The sequence below is a fragment of the Pogoniulus pusillus genome, chromosome 1 (genome assembly GCF_015220805.1).
Source record: "Pogoniulus pusillus isolate bPogPus1 chromosome 1, bPogPus1.pri, whole genome shotgun sequence".
Classification (NCBI taxonomy): Eukaryota; Metazoa; Chordata; class Aves; order Piciformes; family Lybiidae; genus Pogoniulus; species Pogoniulus pusillus.
The window spans coordinates 2730669-2752464 of NC_087264.1; the positions used below are offsets into that span (position 1 = coordinate 2730669).

A 21796-nucleotide genomic window follows, 5' to 3' on the forward strand; every position below is an offset into this window, starting at 1 on the left:
CATCCAGTTCCACCCCCTGCCATAACACTTCCTACTAGGAAAGGTTGCTCAAGGCCTCATCCAACCTGGCCTTGGCCACCTCCAGGGAGGGAGCAGCCACAACCTTCCTGGGCAACCTGTGCCAGTGTCTTGCCATCCTCACTGCAAAGAACTTCTTGATGTGCAATCTTCAGGCAGGGCTGGCCAAACACGTGGCTTGTTTTCAGTTGAGATTTGCTCTGCTGAAGAAGGGTTGGAAGAAAAGGCATCTTTTCAGTGCAAAGGGTAAGAATATTCAGTAAGAAAGGGAATACCTCAACCAGTAGCTGAAAAAAAAATGCATTCAAGTTCTGCTTTACTCTCTTTTTTTTCCCCCCTGTTTCTCTTCTCTCTTGCTGGAAGTCTTTTCTCAGCTGCTGGAAACAGCTTCTTCTTCTGCCACTTTCATTTCATCTTTGCTCCCCAAAACCTGCCTCTTGTCCTTCCAAAGATGGTGCAGTAAACAGGCAGATTCTTACTCACTAATTTACTATTATTTGAGTCTCTTCCTGAGCAATCTCTGCCCTGGAATCTTGGTGCTGAGCACCAGCCCACCTCCAGCAACTCATTACAGATGTGCTTAAGTCCAAGCATGCAAGCAACTGCATCATGCTTCATAGGCTTCGTAGAAAGGTTTAGGTGGGAAGGGACCTCAAAGATCATCCAGTTCCACCCCCTGCCATAACACCTCCTACTAGGAAAGGTTGCTCAAGGCCTCATCCAACATGGCCTTGAACACCTCCAGGGAGACAGCAGCCACAACCTCCCTGGGCAATCTTTGCCAGTGTCTTGCCTTATTTTCCCTGAATTCCTTCAGAAAGGATGAGAAAGGATCCAAAGGATGAAACTGCACACATCTTTGCTGGAGAATAGCACAATGGAAGGTCACTGCTGGCCATGGAGGTCAACATCTAAAAGATTATTAGAGAGGTTTTCTCAAGTCATATGGTAGTTTAGCCATTGTCTAAGAAGTCACCACCAAGTGAATCATTTCACTGAGGATTATGCCAGTTTAAACTTACCAGTAGGGAAAGAGGTTGAGAGGCATCAGGAGACAAATGTGCAACTGCATTACCTTCATAGAATCATAGAATCAACCACGTTGGAAGAGACCTCCAAGCTCATCTAGTCCAGCCTAGCACTCATTCCTATCCAATCAACCAGACCATGGCACTAAGTGCCCCAGCTAGGCTTTTCTTGAGCACTTCCAGGGACAGTGACTCCACCACCTCCCTGGGCAGCCCATTCCAATGCCAATCACTCTCTCTGTGAAGAACTTCCCCCTAACTTCCAGCCTGTACATCCTTCCTAGAGGTATGTTGCACTGCTTCTTCAAATGGCACAAGAATGACTCTGTTGGGGCAAGCAGAAGTTGCAGCTCTGGAAATTGCCATGATTGAAGAGATGGGGAGCAGCTTGATGCAAGCTAAGTTCTCTTTATTGTACTTTCATCACTTGGTTATATACCTCACATACAAGCTAAAAGATCATGCCAAATCCTAATTGGTCATTAAGACAGACCTCAGTACATATCTCATTAAGACAGACCTCGTACGTTAGAATCATAGAATCAACCAGGATGGAAGAGACCTCCAAGCTCATCCCCTCCAGCCTAGCACCCAGCCCTATACAGTCAACCAGACCATGGCACTAAGTGCCTCAGCCAGGCTTCTCTTGAACACCTCCAGGGACGGTGACTCCACCACCTCCCTGGGCAGCCCATTCCAATGCCAATCACTCTCTCTGACAACAACTTCCTAACAACATCCAGCCTAGACCTCCCCTGACACAACTTGAGACTCTGTCCCCTCGTGCTGTTGCTGGTTGTCTGGCAGCAGAGCCCAACCCCACCTGGCTACAGCCTCCCTTCAGGTAGTTGTAGAGAGCAATGATGTCACCCCTGAGCCTCCTCTTCTGCAGGCTGCACACCCCCAGCTCCCTCAGCCTCTCCTCATAGGGTTTGTGTTCCAGGCCCCTCCCCAGCCTTGCTGCCCTTCTCTGGACACCTTCCAGCACCTCAACATCTCTCTTGAATTGAGGAGCCCACAACTGGACACAGCACTCAAGGGGTGGCCTGAGCAGTGCTGAGTACAGGGGCAGAAGAACCTCCCTTGTCCTGCTGCCCACACTGCTCCTGAGCCAGCCCAGGATGCCATTGGCTCTGCTGCCCACCTGGGCACACTGCTGCCTCATCTTCAGCTACTATCTACCAGTATCCCCAGGTCCCTTTCTGCCTGGCAAAGAGCTAAGCAAAGGTTAAGAAAACCACAGGTCCAAGCTCTACATTGTTTTGTCTGCTGTAGTCATCCTCTAAGATCATTTGGACTCTCTATTTCCTTAACTCAGTACTTTTCCCCTTTACACATTCTGAACCCATGGCTTATGTTCCAGTATGTCAAGATCAAGCAGCAGTACAGCACTAAAAGTCCTACCATTCCCAACAGGAAATGACAAATGCCCATTTTCAATTCCTGGACCTGAGAGCAATTTCTGACACTGGCATGGCTGAATTCATCTTACAGGCCTGGCAGAGATAAATGGAGTCATGAAGCTGGCTTTGCTTCTCCCTCTCAGATGGATCCCGGAGGGTCATCAGTAGCATCTGTTCTGTCTCTTCAAGGATGCACAAGGCGAACTCGTGTCTTCTTTTCACCACCAGGTTGTGTGAGGAATCCAGGAGCGAGGCTCAGAGATCTGATGTGACTTCAGTGCCTGCCAAACTGTGACACTTCCCTGTCACAGCCAGAATTGTCTTTTCTCCCCCAGCTGTCCTGATGCCCATAAAAGACAAACTCCTAGATGAAAGACAAAGAAGCTGGCTAAGGCCCAATACATGGTCATGGGAACTGATGTTTGGGATAAGAACAACGTGCAAAGGAAATACCCTAAAATCTCGAGGCCTTTGGCATGCCACTGGGATGCCAGAGACCTCTTACAGCTCCTATGCATGGCAGAAAGGAAGGGTTTTTTTTTTTTTCCCCTCTTTCTTTACTTTCTTTTCAGATCCAAACCTGGAAATGCCACCACTGTGCTGCAGCAGTGTTTGATACCTGTTCCACACAAGGATGATTGCCAAAATCCAAAGGAAAAACTGATTATGTTTTGACACTCAGCAGAGAGAGCATCCTGCTGCTGCAGCCCTTTAATTGAGATGCTAACCTGTGAAGCATTCACTGGGCCACTCACATCTCAGACAGAGTTAGATAATGCACTTAGGTAATAGTCGAGCCTGATGATCTAAAAGATCATTTCCAACCAACATGAATCTGAGACACCAGCCCTGTAAGCCAAGATGCAGCATGAAACAGCTCTCAGGTGCACAAAGCCAGGCTCAGAAAAATGAGGGTGCTACAGCCTGGCTTAAGCTTTCTCTGTCCTGTTGGCTCTCATCATATAGAATGAGTGAATCAACCAGGTTGGAAGGGACCTCCAAGCTCAGCCACTCCAACCTAGCACCCAGCCCTAGCCAGTCAACCAGACCATGGCACTAAGTGCCCCAGCCAGGCTTGGCTTCAACACCTCCAGGCACAGAGACTCCACCACCTCCCTGGGCAGCCCATTCCAATGCCAATCACTCTCTCTGACAACAACTTCCTAACAACATCCAGCCTAGACCTCCCTGCCACAACTTAACACTCTGTCCCCTTCTTCTGTTGCTGCTTGCCTGGGAGAAGAGCCCAACCCCCACCTGGCTACAGCCTCCCTGCAGGTAGTTGTAGACAGCAATGAGCTCTGCCCTGAGCCTCCTCTTCTCTAGGCTACACACCCCCAGCTCCCTCAGCCTCTCCTCACAGGGCTCTGCTCCAGGCCCCTCACCAGCTTTGTCACCCTTCTCTGGACGCCTTCCAGCACCTCAACATCTCTCTTGAATTGAGGAGCCCAGAACTGGACACAGCACTCCAGGGGTGGCCTGAGCAGTGCTGAGCACAAGGGCAGAAGAACCTCTCTTGTCCTGCTGCCCACACTGCTCCTGAGACAGCCCAGGATGCCATTGGCTCTGCTGCCCACCTGGGCACTGCTGGCTCATCTTCAGCTACTATCTACTATCATGGAATCACAGAATCATAGAATCATCTTCATCTAGACCCATGCAAAGTTTAGCCAAAATCTTCCTAGACAAGAAATGCTACACTACAAGCACAAGAACCCTCAGCTAATCTGGACCCCCATTAACTCTTGCAAGCCTAGATGTCAGCTGCAGATATTCCAGCTTCCAGGGGCAGCCATTTGGCTCTAACCCAACTCTAGTGCAGCCCCCCTGGAAGACAGCATCCCTGGGCTGCCAGCTAGACTTGTACCAGCACAAAGACTGCTTAGCAGTCCCACTTGGTGGTTGCTGGAGAAAAGTTAGCAAGGACTGCAGACCAGGCTGCCGAGCATCACTGCACCTCCACCCTGCCTAGCCCAGCCCCACCCTGCATCATGGCACAGTAGAGAGACATTGATACCTGCCCCCTTGCAAAGTTTCACTCCTGGAGCTCTCAAAGAAATGAGGTTATGCCTGTTGGGACTTCTTACATGTGAAGAGTTTGACATTCAACCTGTAGGGCTAGAGGAGACACCTGTTCATCGGTGAATTAACCTCCTGAGATTCCTTCTGATTCCATATTTCTGCCATCACTCACCACCACCTTCTGTTATGGTGGGTTTGCAGTGCTAGCAGCTGTTCCACTGAGGTCAGACACCAGTTTGTTGTTGACATTGGTTAGTTCTGGCTTGAATGGCCCAAATAATCTGTTCATGTTGCAAGCTAAGACTACCACCACCACCAAAACCACAACCCAAACCAAATAATCAAGTGAAACCCACAGCCTCTGAAATGATTTCCCTTACTGCCTCAGCAGCACTGTAGCACTCAATACACTCTCTGGTGTTATGCTCCAGTGACATCTTACTACCATGAGGTGGACAGCCTGCAATGGTGCAGATACATCACAGATATCAAAGGATGTCAGGGGTTGAAAGGGACTCAGAGGTCATCCAGTCCAACCCCCCTGCCAGAGCAGGACCACACAATCTAGCTCAGGTCACACAGAAACACATTCAGACAGGTCTTGAAAGTCTCCACAGAAGGAGACTCCACAACCTCTCTGGGGAGCCTGTTCAAGTACTCTGGGACCCTTACAGGAAAGAAGTTCCCCCTTGTGTTGAGCTGGAACCTCCTGTGCTGCAACTTACACCTATTGCTCCTTGTCTTATTCCAGGGAGCAGTGAGCAGAGCCTGTCCTCCCCTCCTGACCCCCAGCCCTCAGATGTGTATGAGCATTGATTAAATCCCCTCTCAGTCTTCTCTTCTCCAGACTAAGCAGCCCCAGGTCCCTCAGCCTCTCTTCATCAGGCAGTGCCCTCCTGTCCCCTCATCATCCTCAGAGCCCTCCGCTGGTCCCTCTCCAGCAGTTCCCTGTCCCTCTTCAACTGGGCAGCCCAAAACTGAAGGCAGCACTCAAGATGAGGTCTCACCAGGGCACAGTAGAGGGGGAGGAGAACCTCCTTCAATCTGCTGGCCACATCCCTCTCAGAACTGAAAGGCTGCTCACAAGCTTCTACCTCCAATTCTAGCACAGTCTACTTCTGCTTATTCAGCTCCGCTTCTCTTCGGCTTTTCCACCCTCTCTCTTTTACCCCCTCTACAGAGGCCCATGTCATTGAGAGCATGAAAAACTCCTGAAGGTTTCTTTGAGAGCTTTGCACACAACTCCACATATCATCTTAGAAATATCTGCTTTTTTAAGCTATATGGTAATGCACACTGTGAGATTAGAATATGGCCCTGAGGAACAAAATGCTCTTCTCTCTTTACAGCTGACAAGGCATAGCTTATTTTTGTGAGTTCCTCACATGTAAGATATTCAGCTCCCTTGTTGGGCAGCCAGCTGCAAGGGAAACCTCCAAAGATGGTTCAACTTTGAGCATTGCTATTTCAGCAGAACGAGGAGACACAGTCTCAGGTTGTGCCAGGGGAGGCCTAGGAAGGAAGTCAGGAGGAAGTTGTTGTCAGAGAGAGTGATTGGCATTGGAATGGGCTGCCCAGGGAGGTGGTGGAGTCTCTGTGGCTGGAGGTGTTGAAGCCAAGCCTGGCTGGGGCACTTAGTGTCATGGTCTGGTTGATTGGACAGGGCTGGGTGCTAGCTTGGACTGGATCATAGAATCATAGAATTATAGAATCATAGAATCAACCATGTTGGAAGAGACCTCCAAGATCATTCAGGGTGACAAAGCTGGTGAGGGGCCTGGAGCAGAGCCCTGTGAGGAGAGGCTGAGGGAGCTGGGGGTGTGCAGCCTGCAGAAGAGGAGGCTCAGGGCAGAGCTCATTGCTGTCTACAACTACCTGAAGGAGGTTGTAGCCAGGTGGAGATTGGTGTCTTCTGCCAGGCAAGCAGCAACAGAAGAAGGGGACAGAGTCTGGAGTTGTGGCAGGGGAGGTCTAGGCTGGATGTTGTTAGGAAGTTGTTGTCAGAGAGAGTGATTGGCATTGGAATGGGCTGCCCAGGGAGGTGGTGGAGTTGCTGTGCCTGGAGGTGTTGAAGCCAAGCCTGGCTGGGGGACTTAGTGCCATGGTCTGGTTGCTTGGCCAGGGCTGGGTGCTAGGTTGGGCTGGATGCTCTTGGAGATCTCTTCCAACCTGCTTGATTCTATGATTCTCGACAGACCTGAAAGACCATACATAGAATCATAGAACCTTGGAATGATTTACAGGGGTGACCTTATTGCTGTCTACAACTACCTGAGGGGAGGTTGTGGCCAGGAAGAGGTTGCTCTCTTCTCTCAGATGGCCAGCACCAGAACGAGAGGACACAGCCTCAGGCTGTGCCAGGGGAGATTTAGGCTGGAGGTGAGGAGAAAGTTCTTCCCTGAGAGAGTCATTGGACACTGGAATGGGCTGCCCGGGGAGGTGGTGGAGTCGCCGTCCCTGGAGCTGTTCAAGGCAGGACTGGACGTGGCACTTGGTGCCATGGTCTAGCCTTGAGCTCTGTGGTAAAGGGTTGCACTTGATGATCTGTGAGGTCTCTTCCAACCTTGGTGATACTGTGATACTGTGATACATTAGAAAGATCCTTGAAGATTGTTTAGTTTCAGCCCATGGCCACAGACACCTTCCACTAGGTGATTCTATGACTCTACCTCTAGGATGCCAGCATTCACCTGGTGACATTGACCTCTGGAGTGTGTGCCAAAGTACACTAATGCATTTCAAGACCATCTGGGGAGACTTCCAGCATTTCAATAAACAGGCTTAAATATCTGGGAAAGATGCACACACAAGAAGAAGATGCTCTCGGAAACTCCAGGATGATTGCTTAGCTCCTGTGCTCTCCTCTTGCTGCTTTTTAGCAGTCCATCACACACCACCTCCTGCCTTCCCCTCCCACCACATAAGATAGAATCATAGAATCAACCAGGTTGGAAGAGACCTCCAACATCATCCAGTCCAACCTAGTGCCCAGCTAGGAGCATCAAGTCCAATTGGCATCCCAATACCACCATGCCCACTAAATCATGTCCAAAACTGCCATGTCTACACATTTTTTGAACACCTTCAGAGATGTTGACTCCATCACTCCCTGGACAGCCAATTCCAGTGCTTGACATAATGCTTCTAGGAGCCTTAGGATGTATTTGGGTCCACAGAGTGAGGCACTTCTGAGGTGCGCTTTTAATTAAGCCTCTAGGTCATCCTGCTCCCCCTCTGTTGTGATTAAAGAGTTCAATATAATTTCTTCTGCTTTCTTTTCAGCAACAGTAAAAAGAAATGAACAAAACCCCAACAATAACAAAAGCCCCCCAGGCTTCCCCCACACCCCCCAAAAACCCCAACAAAACAGAAGGAAAGGGAGGAAGAGAAGGAGGGAAGAAGGGGGAGGAGAGAAAAGGGAGGAAGGAAAGGGGAGGAAAGAAAGGGGAAGAAAGAAAGGGGAGGAAAGAAAGGAGAGAGGAAAGGAGAGAGAGGAAAAAGGAGGGAAGAAAGGAGAGAGAGGAAAAGGGAAGGAAGGAAAGGGGTGGAAAGAAAGGGGAGGAAAGAAAACGGATGAAGGAAAGGGGAGGAAAGGAAGGGGAGGAAAGGAAGGGGAGGAAAGGGGGAGAAATAAAAGGGATGGAGGAAAGTGGAGGAAACAAAGGAGGGGGAGGAAAAAAAGCAGAGAGATGAAAGAAAGGAGAGGGAGGAAAGAAAAGGGAAGTGGAACCAAAAAACCAAAACAACAGGAAACCACCCTGAGACTGGAGAAACAAAATGCCTTTTTTTTGCCTTCTTCCTGTTCATCTGGCTAGCCACATGGCACCTGAAGAAGAGCTGGTTATTCCCATAGCAATAGTCTGCATCTCATCTCAGAGTAAAGCTTGTCTCCATCTTGCCTCCAGCCCAGTCCTCCAGAAGAAGCATTGCCTTTAACCCACATCACTAACATCTGTGCCCAAATATCATTTAAAAAAGCAGAACAAGTGGGGCAAAAAACAAGGCCAAGCAAAGAAATTGCTCCAAATGGGCACATCATCGGCACCTGGGCGAGGAGATCAGGAGCCCCAGGACGTAGACTGCCGTGTAGAGTGTGCCTGTACAGGCTCTACCACTCTCCCAGCCTGATGCTGTCCAGTCTCTAGTTTGCCACAATAACAGCAGCAACAATGCTGAATGAAATTCTGCCTGCAGTCGATGTGGCTATTTCATCCTGGCAGCACGAATGTTGCTAAGTGAAAGCACGTCTTTCTGAACTGCCTTGCTCATGGGAACCATTTAATCATTATAGAGCAATTATAGAGGTCTTTATTCAGTTGTTCCTTAAGTCCTCATTCAGGCAAACCTATTTCAATGGGAACTGTGCCTGAAAGGGAACTCATCAAAACCTGACCAGGAAATGGCCAGTAAGAGTAACCTATTTCCAAGAGAGAAAAACTCATGCATTACATCCATAATGGGCAACTTCTTATGAATACACCTATTGAAGTGTGTTATATTCATTAAACTCCATTTGGAGAGGAAGGGTAACCTTCCAGTTAACACAATTTCTATGGGCTGGTGAGAGCTTGGTTCTGCTCCTAGCTTTGACACAGACTCCCCCCGTGACCGTTGTCATTTTTACCTTGGGTTTAGCAAAATGGGTAATGCACCGAGCAGCAATCATCAGTTTAGCTGCATTTGCTGACTGCAGCCCCCTAGTCCCTCCTCTGCAAAAGAGAAATAAGAGCAGATAATTTCTGCTGCTTTACTGCTGTTTACTTTCCCTTCCCTTCACGTTTTGAGGCAGGGTCGCTCCTTTATTCCGCCTGCACCCAGCGCATCGTACAATGCCTCTTTGATCAGGGCCATGCTGCAACACAGAGTAATAGTACTAATTGTTATCAATACAAGCCACCAATGCTGTGCTTTTGTGGCAAATGTCCACTAGGAGCTTGACTGAGACCATCAACATTTCATTTGGGACTTAAGCCCTATTTGAACTTGTCTCCCAACGCGAGAGTTTACAAACACAATTTAGTCCCTCTTTGAGCAGCGCTTTGAAGATGTGAAGTGCTAAATTGTGTATCTGTATGTACGAGAGACAGAGGCAGAATGTGTAATTTCTGTCTGCATTCAGGGAGCACAAGATTTCCTTTTTTCCCCCTCTTTTTGGAAGGAAGTTTACTGCTGAGACCATTAGAGAAAATGCAAATGTGCAGACTGTTTGTGAAGGCTCCAGGAGCGCAGGCACAGGCAGTCGCTACCATGAGTATTTCCAGGAAGAAAAATGGGAAATCTTTGTCTTTAAGTCTATTTATTTAGCTAAAGAAAAGTTTGCACAGCTTGTGGAGAATGCTTGTGGAGGAAATGAAATTTCAGCTGCACCTCCCTATAGCTCCTACACCTGCCAGTTCCTTCAACCAACCGGTGACGTCCTGCACCCAGGGCTCCGGCGCTTGCGATGCTCGCCCACGACAAAGGTGAGCTGTTGTGCAACCACCAGGGTTTTATTTACCACCAATGGAACAAGGGGACACAGTCTCAAGATGTGCCAGGGGAAGTATAGGCTGGATGTGAGGAGGAAGTTGTTGTCAGAGAGAGTGATTGGCATTGGAATGGGCTGCCCAGGGAGGTGGTGGAGTCACCGTCCCTGGAGGTGTTCAAGAAAAGCCTGGCTGAGGCACTTGGTGCCATGGTCTGGTTGACTGGATAGGGCTGGGTGCTAGGTTGGCCTGGGTGATGTTGGAGGTCTCTTCCAATCTGCTTGATTCTATGATTCTATGATACCCTTCTTCAAAGAGGGAGGCAACTACTGTCCTCTTGCACACAACAGATTGCTTGTTGTAGTAGAATCCACCAGGAAAGCTCTTAACAGCATATGCAGGAGATTTACGAATCATGGAATCGTAGTACTAAGCAGGTTGGAAGAGACCTCCAAGAGCATCCAGTCCAACCTAGCACCTAGCCCTGGCCAAGCAACCAGACCATGGCACTAAGTGCCTCATCCAGGCTTGGCTTCAACACCTCCAGGCACAGCAACTCCACCACCTCCCTGGGCAGCCCATTCCAATGCCAATCACTCTCTCTGACAACAACTCCAGACTGTGTCCCCTTGTTCTCTTGCTGCTTGCCTGGCAGCAGAGCCCAACCCCACCTGGCTACAGCCTCCCTGCAGGGAGTTACAGACAGCAAAGAGGTCAGCCCAGAACCTCCTCTGCTGCAGGCTGCACACCCCCAGCTCCCTCAGCCTCTCCTCACAGGGCTCTGCTCCAGGCCACTCCCCAGCCTTGCTGCCCTTCTCCAAACACCTTCCAGCACCTCAACATCTCTCTTCAATTCAGGAGCCTAGAACTGGACACAGCACTCAAGGGGTGTCCTGAGCAGTGCTGAGCACAGGGGCACAAGGACCTCCCTTGCCCTGCTGCCCACACTGCTCCTGAGCCAGCCCAGGATGCCATTGGCTCTGCTGCCCACCTGGGCACACTGCTGCCTCATCTTCAGCTCCTCTGTCCCAGCATCCCCAGCTCCCTCTCTGCCTGGCTGCTCTCAATCACTCCATCCCCAGCCTGTAGTGCTGCTTGGGGTTGTTGTAGTCACAGTGCAGAACCCTGCACTTGGCCTTGTTCAATCTCATCCCATTGGGCTCTGCCCACCCATACAGCCTGGCAGGGTCACTCCCTGAAGGAGAAGCAAAGCTAAGAAAAAATGACATTATATTAACCAGAGAATGGTAGAACTATTTCAATTGGAAGAGCATCCACAGTGTTTCTGGGCAATCTAATCCTATATCTTACCACTCTCACAGTAAAAAATATTTTCTTTATATCTCACCTAAATCTGTGCTCTTGGAGTTGAAAGTCATTACTCTATGCCCTGACACTACACATTGTGATACAGAGTGTAGAATCATGGAATCATAGTCTCAACCAGGTTGGAAGAGACCTCCAAGAGCGTCCAGGCCAACCTAGTACCCAGCCCTGTCAACCAGACCATGGCACTAAGTGCCTCAGCCAGGCTTGGCTTCAACACCTCCAGCCACACAGACTCCACCACCTCCCTGGGCAGCCCATTCCAATGCCAATCACTCTGGCAACAAGTTCCTCCTAAGACTTGAGAGGGATTATACTCTTTACTGCTTGAACCCCACAGGAATTGTTTGATATGATACAGACTGTAGAAGGGGTTGATATCTTGGTGTTTTTTTCCATCTGATTTGTATGAAGAATCCACACCTACCCCTTCCATCTACAGAGCCTTTCCCTCCAGTTCAGTCAGTGATAACCACAAAAATGCTAAACAGAACAAACAAGGATTTACCCTAAAGTAATCTGCAGGTGCCACATCAGTCAATCTTCCCTTCAGATACACACAGAGAAAAGATAACACACACAATATTTAGCTATCCATTTTTTTTCCTACTCTATGTTATTATCCCAATGGAATGTGTATGTATATAAATACACACAGAGACACATATGGAATGGAGTGGAGGCAGAAGAAGTGAAGATAGAGGAAAATATAACATTTAAGTCCCTATAGTCAAGCTTACTGCTGCATAATCAAAGTGGAAAGTAAATCATAGAATCATAGAATCAAGCAGGTTGGAAGAGACCTCCAAGAGCATCCAGCCCAAGCTAGCATCCAGCCCTAGCCAGTCAACCAGACCATGGCACTAAGTGCCCCAGCCAGGCTTGGCTTCAACACCTCCAGGCACAGTGACTCCAGCATCTCCCTGGGCAGCCCATTCCAATGCCAATCACTCTCTCTGGCAACAACTTCCTAACAACATCCAGCCTAGACCTTCCATGCCACAATTCCAGACTGTGTCCCCTTGTTCTGTTGCTGCTTGCCTGGCAGCAGAGCCCAACCCCACCTGGCTACAGCCTCCCTTCAGGTAGCTGCAGACAGCAATGAGCTCTGCCCTGAGCCTCCTCTGCTGCAGGCTGCACACCCCCAGCTCCCTCAGCCTCTCCTCACAGGGCTCTGCTCCAGGTCTCTCACCAGTTTCCTTGCCCTTCTCTGAACACCTTCCAGCACCTCAACATCTCTCTTGAATTGAGGAGCCCAGAACTGGACACAGCACTCAAGGTGTGGCCTGAGCAGTGCTGAGCACAGGGGCACAAGAACCTCCCTTGTCCTGCTGGCCACACTGCTCCTGTTATGTACAGAAATTCTGAGCTGAGATCAAACTGTAACTTGTTTTCCTTCCCCAAAACACTGTTTGACTTTAGGGCAATGTAGTCTTCCATCTTCTATATTTCCTCCAATTAAAAAAAAATTACAATAATAATTAAAGTGTAGAATGGGAACAGATGCCAGAAATAAAGCCTAGGAACTCTCTTTGTCCTCATAGTCATAGAACCATAGAATCAGTCAGGGTTGGAAGGGACCACAAGGATTCTCTAGGTAGGAGAAATGTTAGGAGGAAGTTGTTGTCAGAGAGAGTGATTGGCATTGGAATGGGCTGCCCAGGGAGGTGGTGGAGTTGCTGTGCCTGGAGGTGTTGAAGCAAAGCCTGGATGAGGCACTTAGTGCCATGGTCTGGTTGCTTGGCCAGGGCTGGGTGCTAGGTTGGGCTGGCTGAGCTTGAAGCTCTCTTCCATCCTGGTTGATTCTATCACTCTATTACGTTTTTACCTCGTCTATTTCTGTCTAAAGCTGTCTATATTGTAAATACCTGCTTGTATCATGTGCTAAGCTGTAAATATAAAGCTTCATTCTCCACTTTCCAGCTGGGCTGAGTCTAGTCTGGGTGATTTTCCCAAGTGTAGGGGGGCAGGTGACACCCAAACCATCACAATTTCACAATGGCACCGAAAACAATTGGGTGTTGTGGGATAAGAACCTTTTACAGTAGATCAAGGTCAAACCTTTTACTTGATGTACTTAACTCACCATGTAAAATATTACATCAGCAAGCCTATGAGGCACTTAGAGATATATTCCTATTTGCATAATGTCCTCTGTAAGTTAGTCTGTGGTCCTTAAGGGTGTTTAGAATAACTGCATGCAAGAATATACTTAATCCAATCTCATTTTAGCTTTTGCTCTTTTAAGATTTCAAAAATTAATAAATCCTCCTGATACTCCAAATTACCATGAGCTTTTATAAGCATAACTTTGTAACTTTAACCCATTTATGAACGTACCCTACAGGCATATGTACTAATGAATAAGAAATAACATTAGAAGTTTAAAGATGGTCTCTTTATGAAGTAATGTAAGAAAATCCTGTTAGCTGGATCGAGTACAAAAGTGTGATTTCTTAAAAATAGAAAATCCTTCACAAAATTACTTGTAATTACAATCACCAAAGGATAAAAAGTAAGAAGAGTTTAAGTATTGTGCATTGCTTAACTTGCGACGTGAAATGTGGTTTATGTTTATGGATGAAGCATGCAAATAGGAAATCTGATCTAAAGTGTGCTGCCATGGCCACAGGATTTGTGCTTAGAGTCATGGAGGCAGGCAGGGTTGGAATGGACCACAGGGAGCATCTAGTTCAAACACCCCCTGCCATGCCCAGGGATGCCCTATCCTATATCAGGCTGGCCTTAAACACCTCCAGCCATGGGGCCTCAACCACCTCCCTGGGCAATCCAGTCCAGCCTCTCATGCTGGAGAACTTCCAACCCCCCCTGCTATGGCCAGGGACACCCTACCCTAGAGCAGCCTAGCTACAGCCTCATCCAGCCTGCCCTTAAATGCCTCCAAGGGATGGGGCCTCAACCACCTCCCTGGGCAACCCATTCCAGGCTCTCTCATCACTCTCACGGTGAAGAACTTAGAATAGAATCATAGAATCAGTCAGGGTTGGAAGGGAGCACAAGGAGCAGCCAGTTCCAACCCCCCTGCCATGCCCAGGGACACCCTACCCTAGAGCAGGCTGCACACAGCCTCAGCCAGCCTGGCCTCAAACACCTCCAGCCATGGGGCCTCAACCACCTCCCTGGGCAACCCAGTCCAGCCTCTCACCACTCTCATGCTCAGCAACTTCCTCCTCACCTCCACTCTCAATCTCCCCACCTCCAGCTTTGCTCCATTCCCCCCACTCCTGCCACTCCCTCACAGCCTCAAAAGTCCCTCCCCAGCTTTTTTGGAGGTCCCCTTCAGATCCTGGAAAGCCACAAGAAGGTCACCTGGGAGCCTCCTCTGCTCCAGCCTGCTCAGCCCCAACTCTTTCAGGCTGTGCTCACAGCAGAGCTGCTGCAGCCTCTCAGCATCCTCCTGGCCCTGCTCTGGACACACTCCAGCATCTCCACAGCCCTCTTGTCCCAGGGGCTCCAGAACTGGATGCAGGACTCCAGGTGGGGTCTCAGCAGAGCACAGCAGAGAGGGAGAATCCCCTCCCTGGCCCTGCTGGCCACACTTCTGCTGCTGCAGCCCAGGCTCTGCTTGGCTTTCTGGGCTGCAAGTGCAGCCCCCATGGGCAGGGGGCTTGGAACTGGCTGATCCTTTTGGTCCCTTCCAACCCTGCCTGTTTCTGTCATTCTATGAAGTATCCTGAGGACCATACCCTGCAAGTAGAAGAAAGGAATTAATTCCCAGAAACGAAAACAAACACACAAAACCCATGTAGGAAGCATGGAGGGAGGTTGTAGCCAGGTGGGGGTTGGTCTCTTCTCCCAGACAACCAGCAATAGAGCAAGGGGACACAGTCTCAAGCTGTGCCAGGGCAGGTCTAGGCTGGATGTTAGGAGGAAGTTCTTCCCAGAGAGAGTGATTGGCATTGGAATGGGCTGCCCAGGGAGGTGCTGGAGTTGCTGTCCCTGGAGGTGTTGAAGAATAGACTTGATAAGGCACTTAGTGCCATGGTGTACTTGACTGGATAGGGCTGGGTGCTAGGTTGGACTGGATGAGCTTGGAGGTCTCTTCCAACCTGCTTGATTCTATGATGATTCTATCAGCACATGAAAATGGAAGTTAAAGGATAATTTTTTGTACCACCTACTTAATATAGGCAGAAAAAAAGCCACATCACCTTTTGCTTCCCCTTAACCCCTTCCCACTTAAGGTTAAACATTAAATGGCCCAACTGTAGGGACCTCCCCTTTCTCAGTTATGATAATCTATTTTGTTCTGTTCCCAGATCAGCCTTAATCACTCTTCTCCTTGCATAAAATAACTTAAAAAGGGGATTTTATCTGGCATGAGCAGTCAGTGTGTATCATCAGAGCTGCTTTAGATCAATGGAGCCATGATACTAAGAAAAGCTGAACAGCTGGCCCTGAGACCTCAGTGTTCCCAATAGATTAGCTCTGTTGATTGCCTGAGAGTGGCATTTCAGCATCTCGAGAACGTATTGCTTTCAGGAGGAGGACAGGTGCAAGTCCCAGACGTCAAAGGAGTCACCCTTTTATTGTGAGGAGGCTGAAGTGTATTGACAGGTCTTACAAGGAAAGCCATTTCATTCATCACATGTTGACTTTGGCAAGTTTCTGCCCTGCTCAGTGGAGCAAGAATAAAATAAACTCAGAGCAGTGACAAGTGAGTGTTCGAGGTGGGTGCACGACAGGGATGCTCTGCAGCTCTTCCACTGGATGTCACTCTGACATTGAGCCGAGTTCTTGACTTTCCACACGCCAAAGTGGCTTTGTTCAGGGAATAATGCAAGGCCTGGTGGAGAGAAGAGCTAAGTGACTTCTTGTTAAAGCAGCTTCAGATATCAAATAGGTCTTTGAGGAGTGGGGCTCATGCTTTGTCACAGGGCAAGAGAGCACGGAAACAATAACGCTTCAGCCTCAGCAAAAGGAGGCTGGGAGGAGATAGAGCTGCTGTAAATAAATCTGTAGGTTTAATGCCTAGAGGGAGAAACTAAAGGACACATGAAGAGAAGAGAACTTGGATCTCATTTAGACTGGAAATTAGAGGAAGGTTTCAAAGTGTGAGATCAGAGAGGCTATGGGGCTGCCTGGCTTGATGAACTGGCAGGACAGTTTGTTCCCTCGCTCTCTCCATCCAAGAGAACAAATCTCAACTTGGATTAAAATGATCCTTCCACTGTTTATGAACACACTTCATCACTGTATGGGGTCAAGAGGTGACCTAACTCTATGACCCAGGAGGTCTCTCATGTTCTTCAGTTATCAGCAGCACCTTAGCTACTACCCATGAGGACTGTGTATGGAGTACAGTTCAAAGCTGAGAATGACTGGACATATTTTTACCTCTTGGCATTCTGCCTCCCCTACACTTGCCTGGTCACATTCACATCTACAGCTTCTGAGATTCTGTGAAGAATAAGGGTTTATGGACAATTCAGAGGTCCATCATTTTTTCCAACAGAGAGCCCCCAGCACATCACAGTATCACAGTATCATCAGGGTAGGAAGAGACCTCACAGACCATCAAGTCCAACCCTTTACCACAGAGCTCAAGGCCAGACCATGGCACCAAGTGCCACGTCCAATCCTGCCTTGAACAGCTCCAGGGACGGCGACTCCACCACCTCCCCGGGCAGCCCATTCCAGTGTCCAATGACTCTCTCAGGGAAGAACTTTCTCCTCACCTCCACCCTAAATCTCCCCTGGCACAGCCTGAGGCTGTGTCCTCTTGTTCTGGTGCTGGCCACCTGAGAGAAGAGAGCAACCTCCTCCTGGCCACAACCACCTCTCAGGTAGCTGTAGACAGCAATAAGGTCACCCCTGAGCCTCCTCTTCTCCAGGCTAACCAATCCCAGCTCCCTCAGCCTCTCCTCGTAGGGCTGTGCTCAAGGCCTCTCCCCAGCCTCGTTGCCCTTCTCTGGACACGCTCAAGCATCTCAATGTCCCTCCTAAACTGGGGGGCCCAGAACTGAACACAGCACTCAAGGTGTGGTCTAACCAGTGCAGAGTACAGGGGCAGAATGACCTCCCTGCTCCTGCTGACCACACCATTCCTGATGCAGGCCAGGATGCCACTGGCTCTCTTGGCCACCTGGGCACACTGCTGGCTCATGTTCAGGTGGGTATCAATCAGCACCCCCAGATCCCTCTCTATCTGGCTGCTCTCAGCCACTCCGACCCCAGCCTGTATCTCTGCATGGGGTTGTTGTGGCCAAAGTGCAGCACCCTGCACTTGGAGCTATTGAATCCCATCCCATTGGACTCTGCCCATCTGTGCAGGCGGTCAAGGTCCTGCTGCAGAGTCCTTCTGCCCTCCAACCCAGCCACATCTGCCCCCAGCTTAGTGTCATCTGCAACCATCTTTGAGTGAAAGGAGGACAACTCCCAACAGTGAGCAAAGACTTCCAGCGTCTGCAGAGCAAAACTCTTTTGCAAGAGAAAGATTACTCTTTGAATGGAACTATACAAATTACCCTCCACAGAATACATCCACTTGTGAGTGCACAATTTTTATGTACACAGCCAACAGTGTCAAATGTAGAGAGGAAAGATGTCACTGAAGCTCAGCCATCTGACAAGGCTGAAGTTACTTTGCCTCTGCATTACTGAAATGATCAGGGAGAGAGGAGTCTGATGTTCCTAAATTTCTTAAAGGATGAATAATTTCATTTAATTCCCCAGACTCAATAACAGATTTACTTGTAAATGCTCAGATGTGCATTCTGCTCTGAGGGTAAGCAGCCTGGCTTGGAGGAAGAAGCACTGCATTTTCTTTTGTGCACGACAGTAAGTTGAAGACAACCCTTCAACTGTAAATCTCGATTGCCCTCATTTATTGGGCCATCACTGATCCCTCCATTGCAGCACAAGTCAGAGATTTGAGAGTTTTAAAAAGGCTTTAGATACACAAGTCCCATTAGACACACATAGAATCATAGAACCACAGAATCAACCAGGTTGGAAGAGACCTCCAAGATCAACCAGTCCAACCTAGCACCCAGCCCTATCCAGTCAACCAGAGCATGGCACTAAGTGCCTCAGCCAGGCTTTTATTAAACACCACCAGGGATGGTGCCTCCACCACCTCCCTGGGCAGCCCATTCCAATGCCAATCACTCTCTCTGACAACAACTTCCTAACAACATCCAGCCTATACTTCCTCCAGCACAGCTTGAGTCTGTTGCTTCTTCTCTGGCAGCAGAGAACAACCTCACCTGGCTACAGCCTCCCTTCAGGGAGCTGTAGACAGCAATGAGCTCTGCCCTGAGCCTCCTCTGCTGCAGGCTGCACACCCCCAGCTCCTTCAGCCTCTCCTCACAGGGCTCTGCTCCAGGCCCCTCCCCAGCCTTGCTGCCCTTCTCTTGATGCCTTCCAGCACCTCAACATCTCTCTCTAATTGAGGAGCCCAGAACTGGACACAGCACTCAAGGGGTGGCCTGAGCAGTGCTGAGCACAGGGGCAGAAGAACCTCCCTTGTCCTGCAGCCCACACTGCTCCTGAGCCAGCCCAGGATGCCATTGGCTCTGCTGCCCACCTGGGCATTCTGTTGCCTCATCTTCAGCCTACTGTCTACCAGTAGCCACAGTTCTCTCTCTGCCTGGCTGCACTTGGCCTTGTTCAATCTCATCCCATTGGCCTCTGCCCACCCATCCAGCCTGGCCAGGTCCCTCTGCAGGGCTCTGCTACCCTCCAACAGCTCCACAGCTGCTCCTAGCTTGGTGTCATCTGCAAACTTACTGATGCTAGACTCAACCCCCTCATCCAGATCATCAATAAAGGTATTGAACAGGACTGGGCCCAGCGACCATTCCTGGAAATCTTTCAGGCAGAGCTAAACTTTTTTAGTCTAAATTCCTTCCTCCTCCTCCTGCATGCTTTAAGGAAGCTGGATCCAATCCCGAAGAACAGCAGCGAAGCAGAAGGAAGACAATGCTGTCATCAGTGCTAGCAAGGTAAAAGAGGAGAATTAGCTTTGCATGGTAGGAAGACTCAGTAAAAGGCAATTTGAAGTGCCATCGTGTTTGTCCTGCACATGTAGCTGTCACACATAGAATCATAGAATCAACCAGGTTGGAAGACACCTCCATCCAGTCCAAGAATCATAGAATCAAACAGGTGGGAAGAGACCTCCAAGATCATTCAGTCCAAGAATCATAGAATCATGGAATCAGACAGAGTTGGGAGGGACCACAAGGAGCAGCCAGTTCCAACCCCTTTGCCACGGCCAAGGACACTCTACCCTAGAGCAGGCTGCCCACAGCCTCAGCCAGCCTGGCCTTAAACACCTCCAGCCATGGGGCCTCAACCACCTCCCTGGGCAACCCAGTCCAGCCTCTCACCACTCTTATGCTAAAACAAAATCCTCACTCACTTCCAATCTGAATCTCCCCACCTCCATCTTTGCTCCATTCCCCCCAGTCCTGTCACTCTCTGACAGCCTAAAAAGTCCCTCCCCAGCTTTTTTGGAGGCCTCTTTCAGATCCTGGAATGCATTCACAATGCACAGACATACACAACACCTCCATAGAAGCACATGCAATGCAGGATGTATGCACATAAAGAAGCATCCCTGCCCCTTGCAGGGGGACTGGAATGAAATGACTTGGAAAGGTCCTTTCTAACCCAAACCATTGCGTGGTTTCTACTGAGCGAGTGATGTTGCAGTGCCAGATAATACAACCTCAAATTCAGCTGCATGTTGTCATAGAATCATAGAATCAACCAGGTTGGAAGAGACCTCCAACATCATCCAGTCCAACCTAGCACCCAGCCCTAACCAATCAACCAGACCATGGCACTAAGTGCCTCATCCAGTCTTTTCTTGAACACCTCCAGGCACGGTGCCTCCACCACCTCCCTGGGCAGCCCATTCCAATGCCAATCACTCTCTCTGGCAAGAACTTCCTCCTAACATCCAGCCTAGACCTGCCCTGGCACATCTTGAGACTGTGTCCCTGTGTTCTATTGGTGGTTGTCTGGGAGAAGAGCCCAACCCCACCTGGCTACAATGCCCCTTCAGGTAGTTGTAGACAGCAATGAGGTCACCCCTGAGCCTCCTATTCTCTAGGCTAAACAACCCCAGCTGCCTCAGCCTCTCCTCATAGGCTTTGTGTTCCAGGACCCTCACCAGCTTTGTCACCCTTCTCTGGACACCTTCCAGCACCTCAACATCTCTCTTGAACTGAGGAGCCCAGAACTGGACACAGCACTCAAGGGGTGGCCTGAGCAGTGCTGAGTACAGGGGCAGAAGAACCTCCCTTGTCCTACTGGCCACACTGTTCTGGATACAGCCCAGGATGCCCTTGGCTCTTCTGCCCACCTGGGCACACTGCTGCCTCATCTTCAGGCTACTATCTACCAGTACCCCCAGGTCCCTTTCCTCCTGGCTGCTCTCAGCCACTCAGTCCCCAGACTGCAGTGCTGCTTGGGGTTGTTGTGGCCAAAGTGCAGAACCCTGCCCTTGTCCTTGTTCAGTCTCATCCCATTGGCCTCTGCCCACCTATGCTGTGGTTGGCTGGAGATGAAAATGCCTCTGAAAGATTGCAAATTACTTCTGATCATTAAAAAAATTACCAAAAACTAAAGGAAGAGAAGTGTAAAAAGCTGCAGAGAGGAAAGAAATTCATCTCATTTCAATTAACCAGGAAGGCTGAATGGAAATATTTACTCCCAAATAGCACTATCAGCTTCAAGTCTGATTCTCCTTTAGGGGACAGAAAGTTAGATAAAAATGCAACACCCTGGTGCTGATTACGATTAATGCTCATTGAAGATGTATTTTGGTGGTGATAAGGAGCTGTGTGACCTTGTGGGGACCCATTGCTCCAAGGCAGACACTTGCGGTGGCAGCAGCTGCACCTCCGCACAGGAGCAGCTCTTCTACCCAGAAAGCAAATAAAGAAACGAGCTCAGCTCTGACACAAAACATCTTTTAACTCAATTACTGTTTACAAACAGAGCTGTGCTCCTGTCTGGGGAAGCAGAGCCCAGATACTGTCAAGCTGGATAATTAAATGGAAAAAGGAAGGCAAAAAAAACCCCTTCCCAATAAAACCTCAACCATCTTTTGTCCCAGCAGTTCTCCTTTTCCTAGTCCTGGTCATGCAGAGACATATATGCAACCTCATCTTGGAGATGCAGTGAGGACTGGCCTCCCCATGAGCAGCAGGCAAGATAAAAGCCTGGAATGTGCTCTATCCTGCACCCATCACGGTCCAGCATTTGAATATTGGATTTAGTGTTGTGCTTCCATAGATATAAAATTAGGCAGACAGAAGTCTGGATGCAGGCCCTTGCTCCATACTGCTAACTTGTAGAGAGCTGGGAGCCAAAAGCATTTGGAACGGTTGTCTCTCTCCAGATGCTGCCATTCATTTCTGTGGGAACAAGACCACTTACATCTAATTACAGTTTCTGCTCAAATTAACAGGACAGAAATGACAGCACAGGGGAAAAAAAACAACAACAACAACAAGAAAATAACAGAACAAAACAAAACAAAACAAAACCACCAAACAAA

General features: G+C 49.2%; 1 protein-coding gene across 1 annotated transcript in view; it reads right to left on the bottom strand.

Moving 5' to 3' along the window:
* Nucleotides 1–2200: 2200 nt before the first annotated feature.
* The window catches only part of EXOC5 (exocyst complex component 5), a 91589-nt gene continuing 71993 nt past the window's right edge, over nt 2201–21796 (bottom strand). The window contains exon 19 of the mRNA XM_064149645.1: nt 2201–2813. Coding sequence (XP_064005715.1) covers nt 2724–2813 — 90 coding nt within the window. The 3' untranslated portion in view covers nt 2201–2723. The remainder of the gene's footprint in view (nt 2814–21796) is intronic.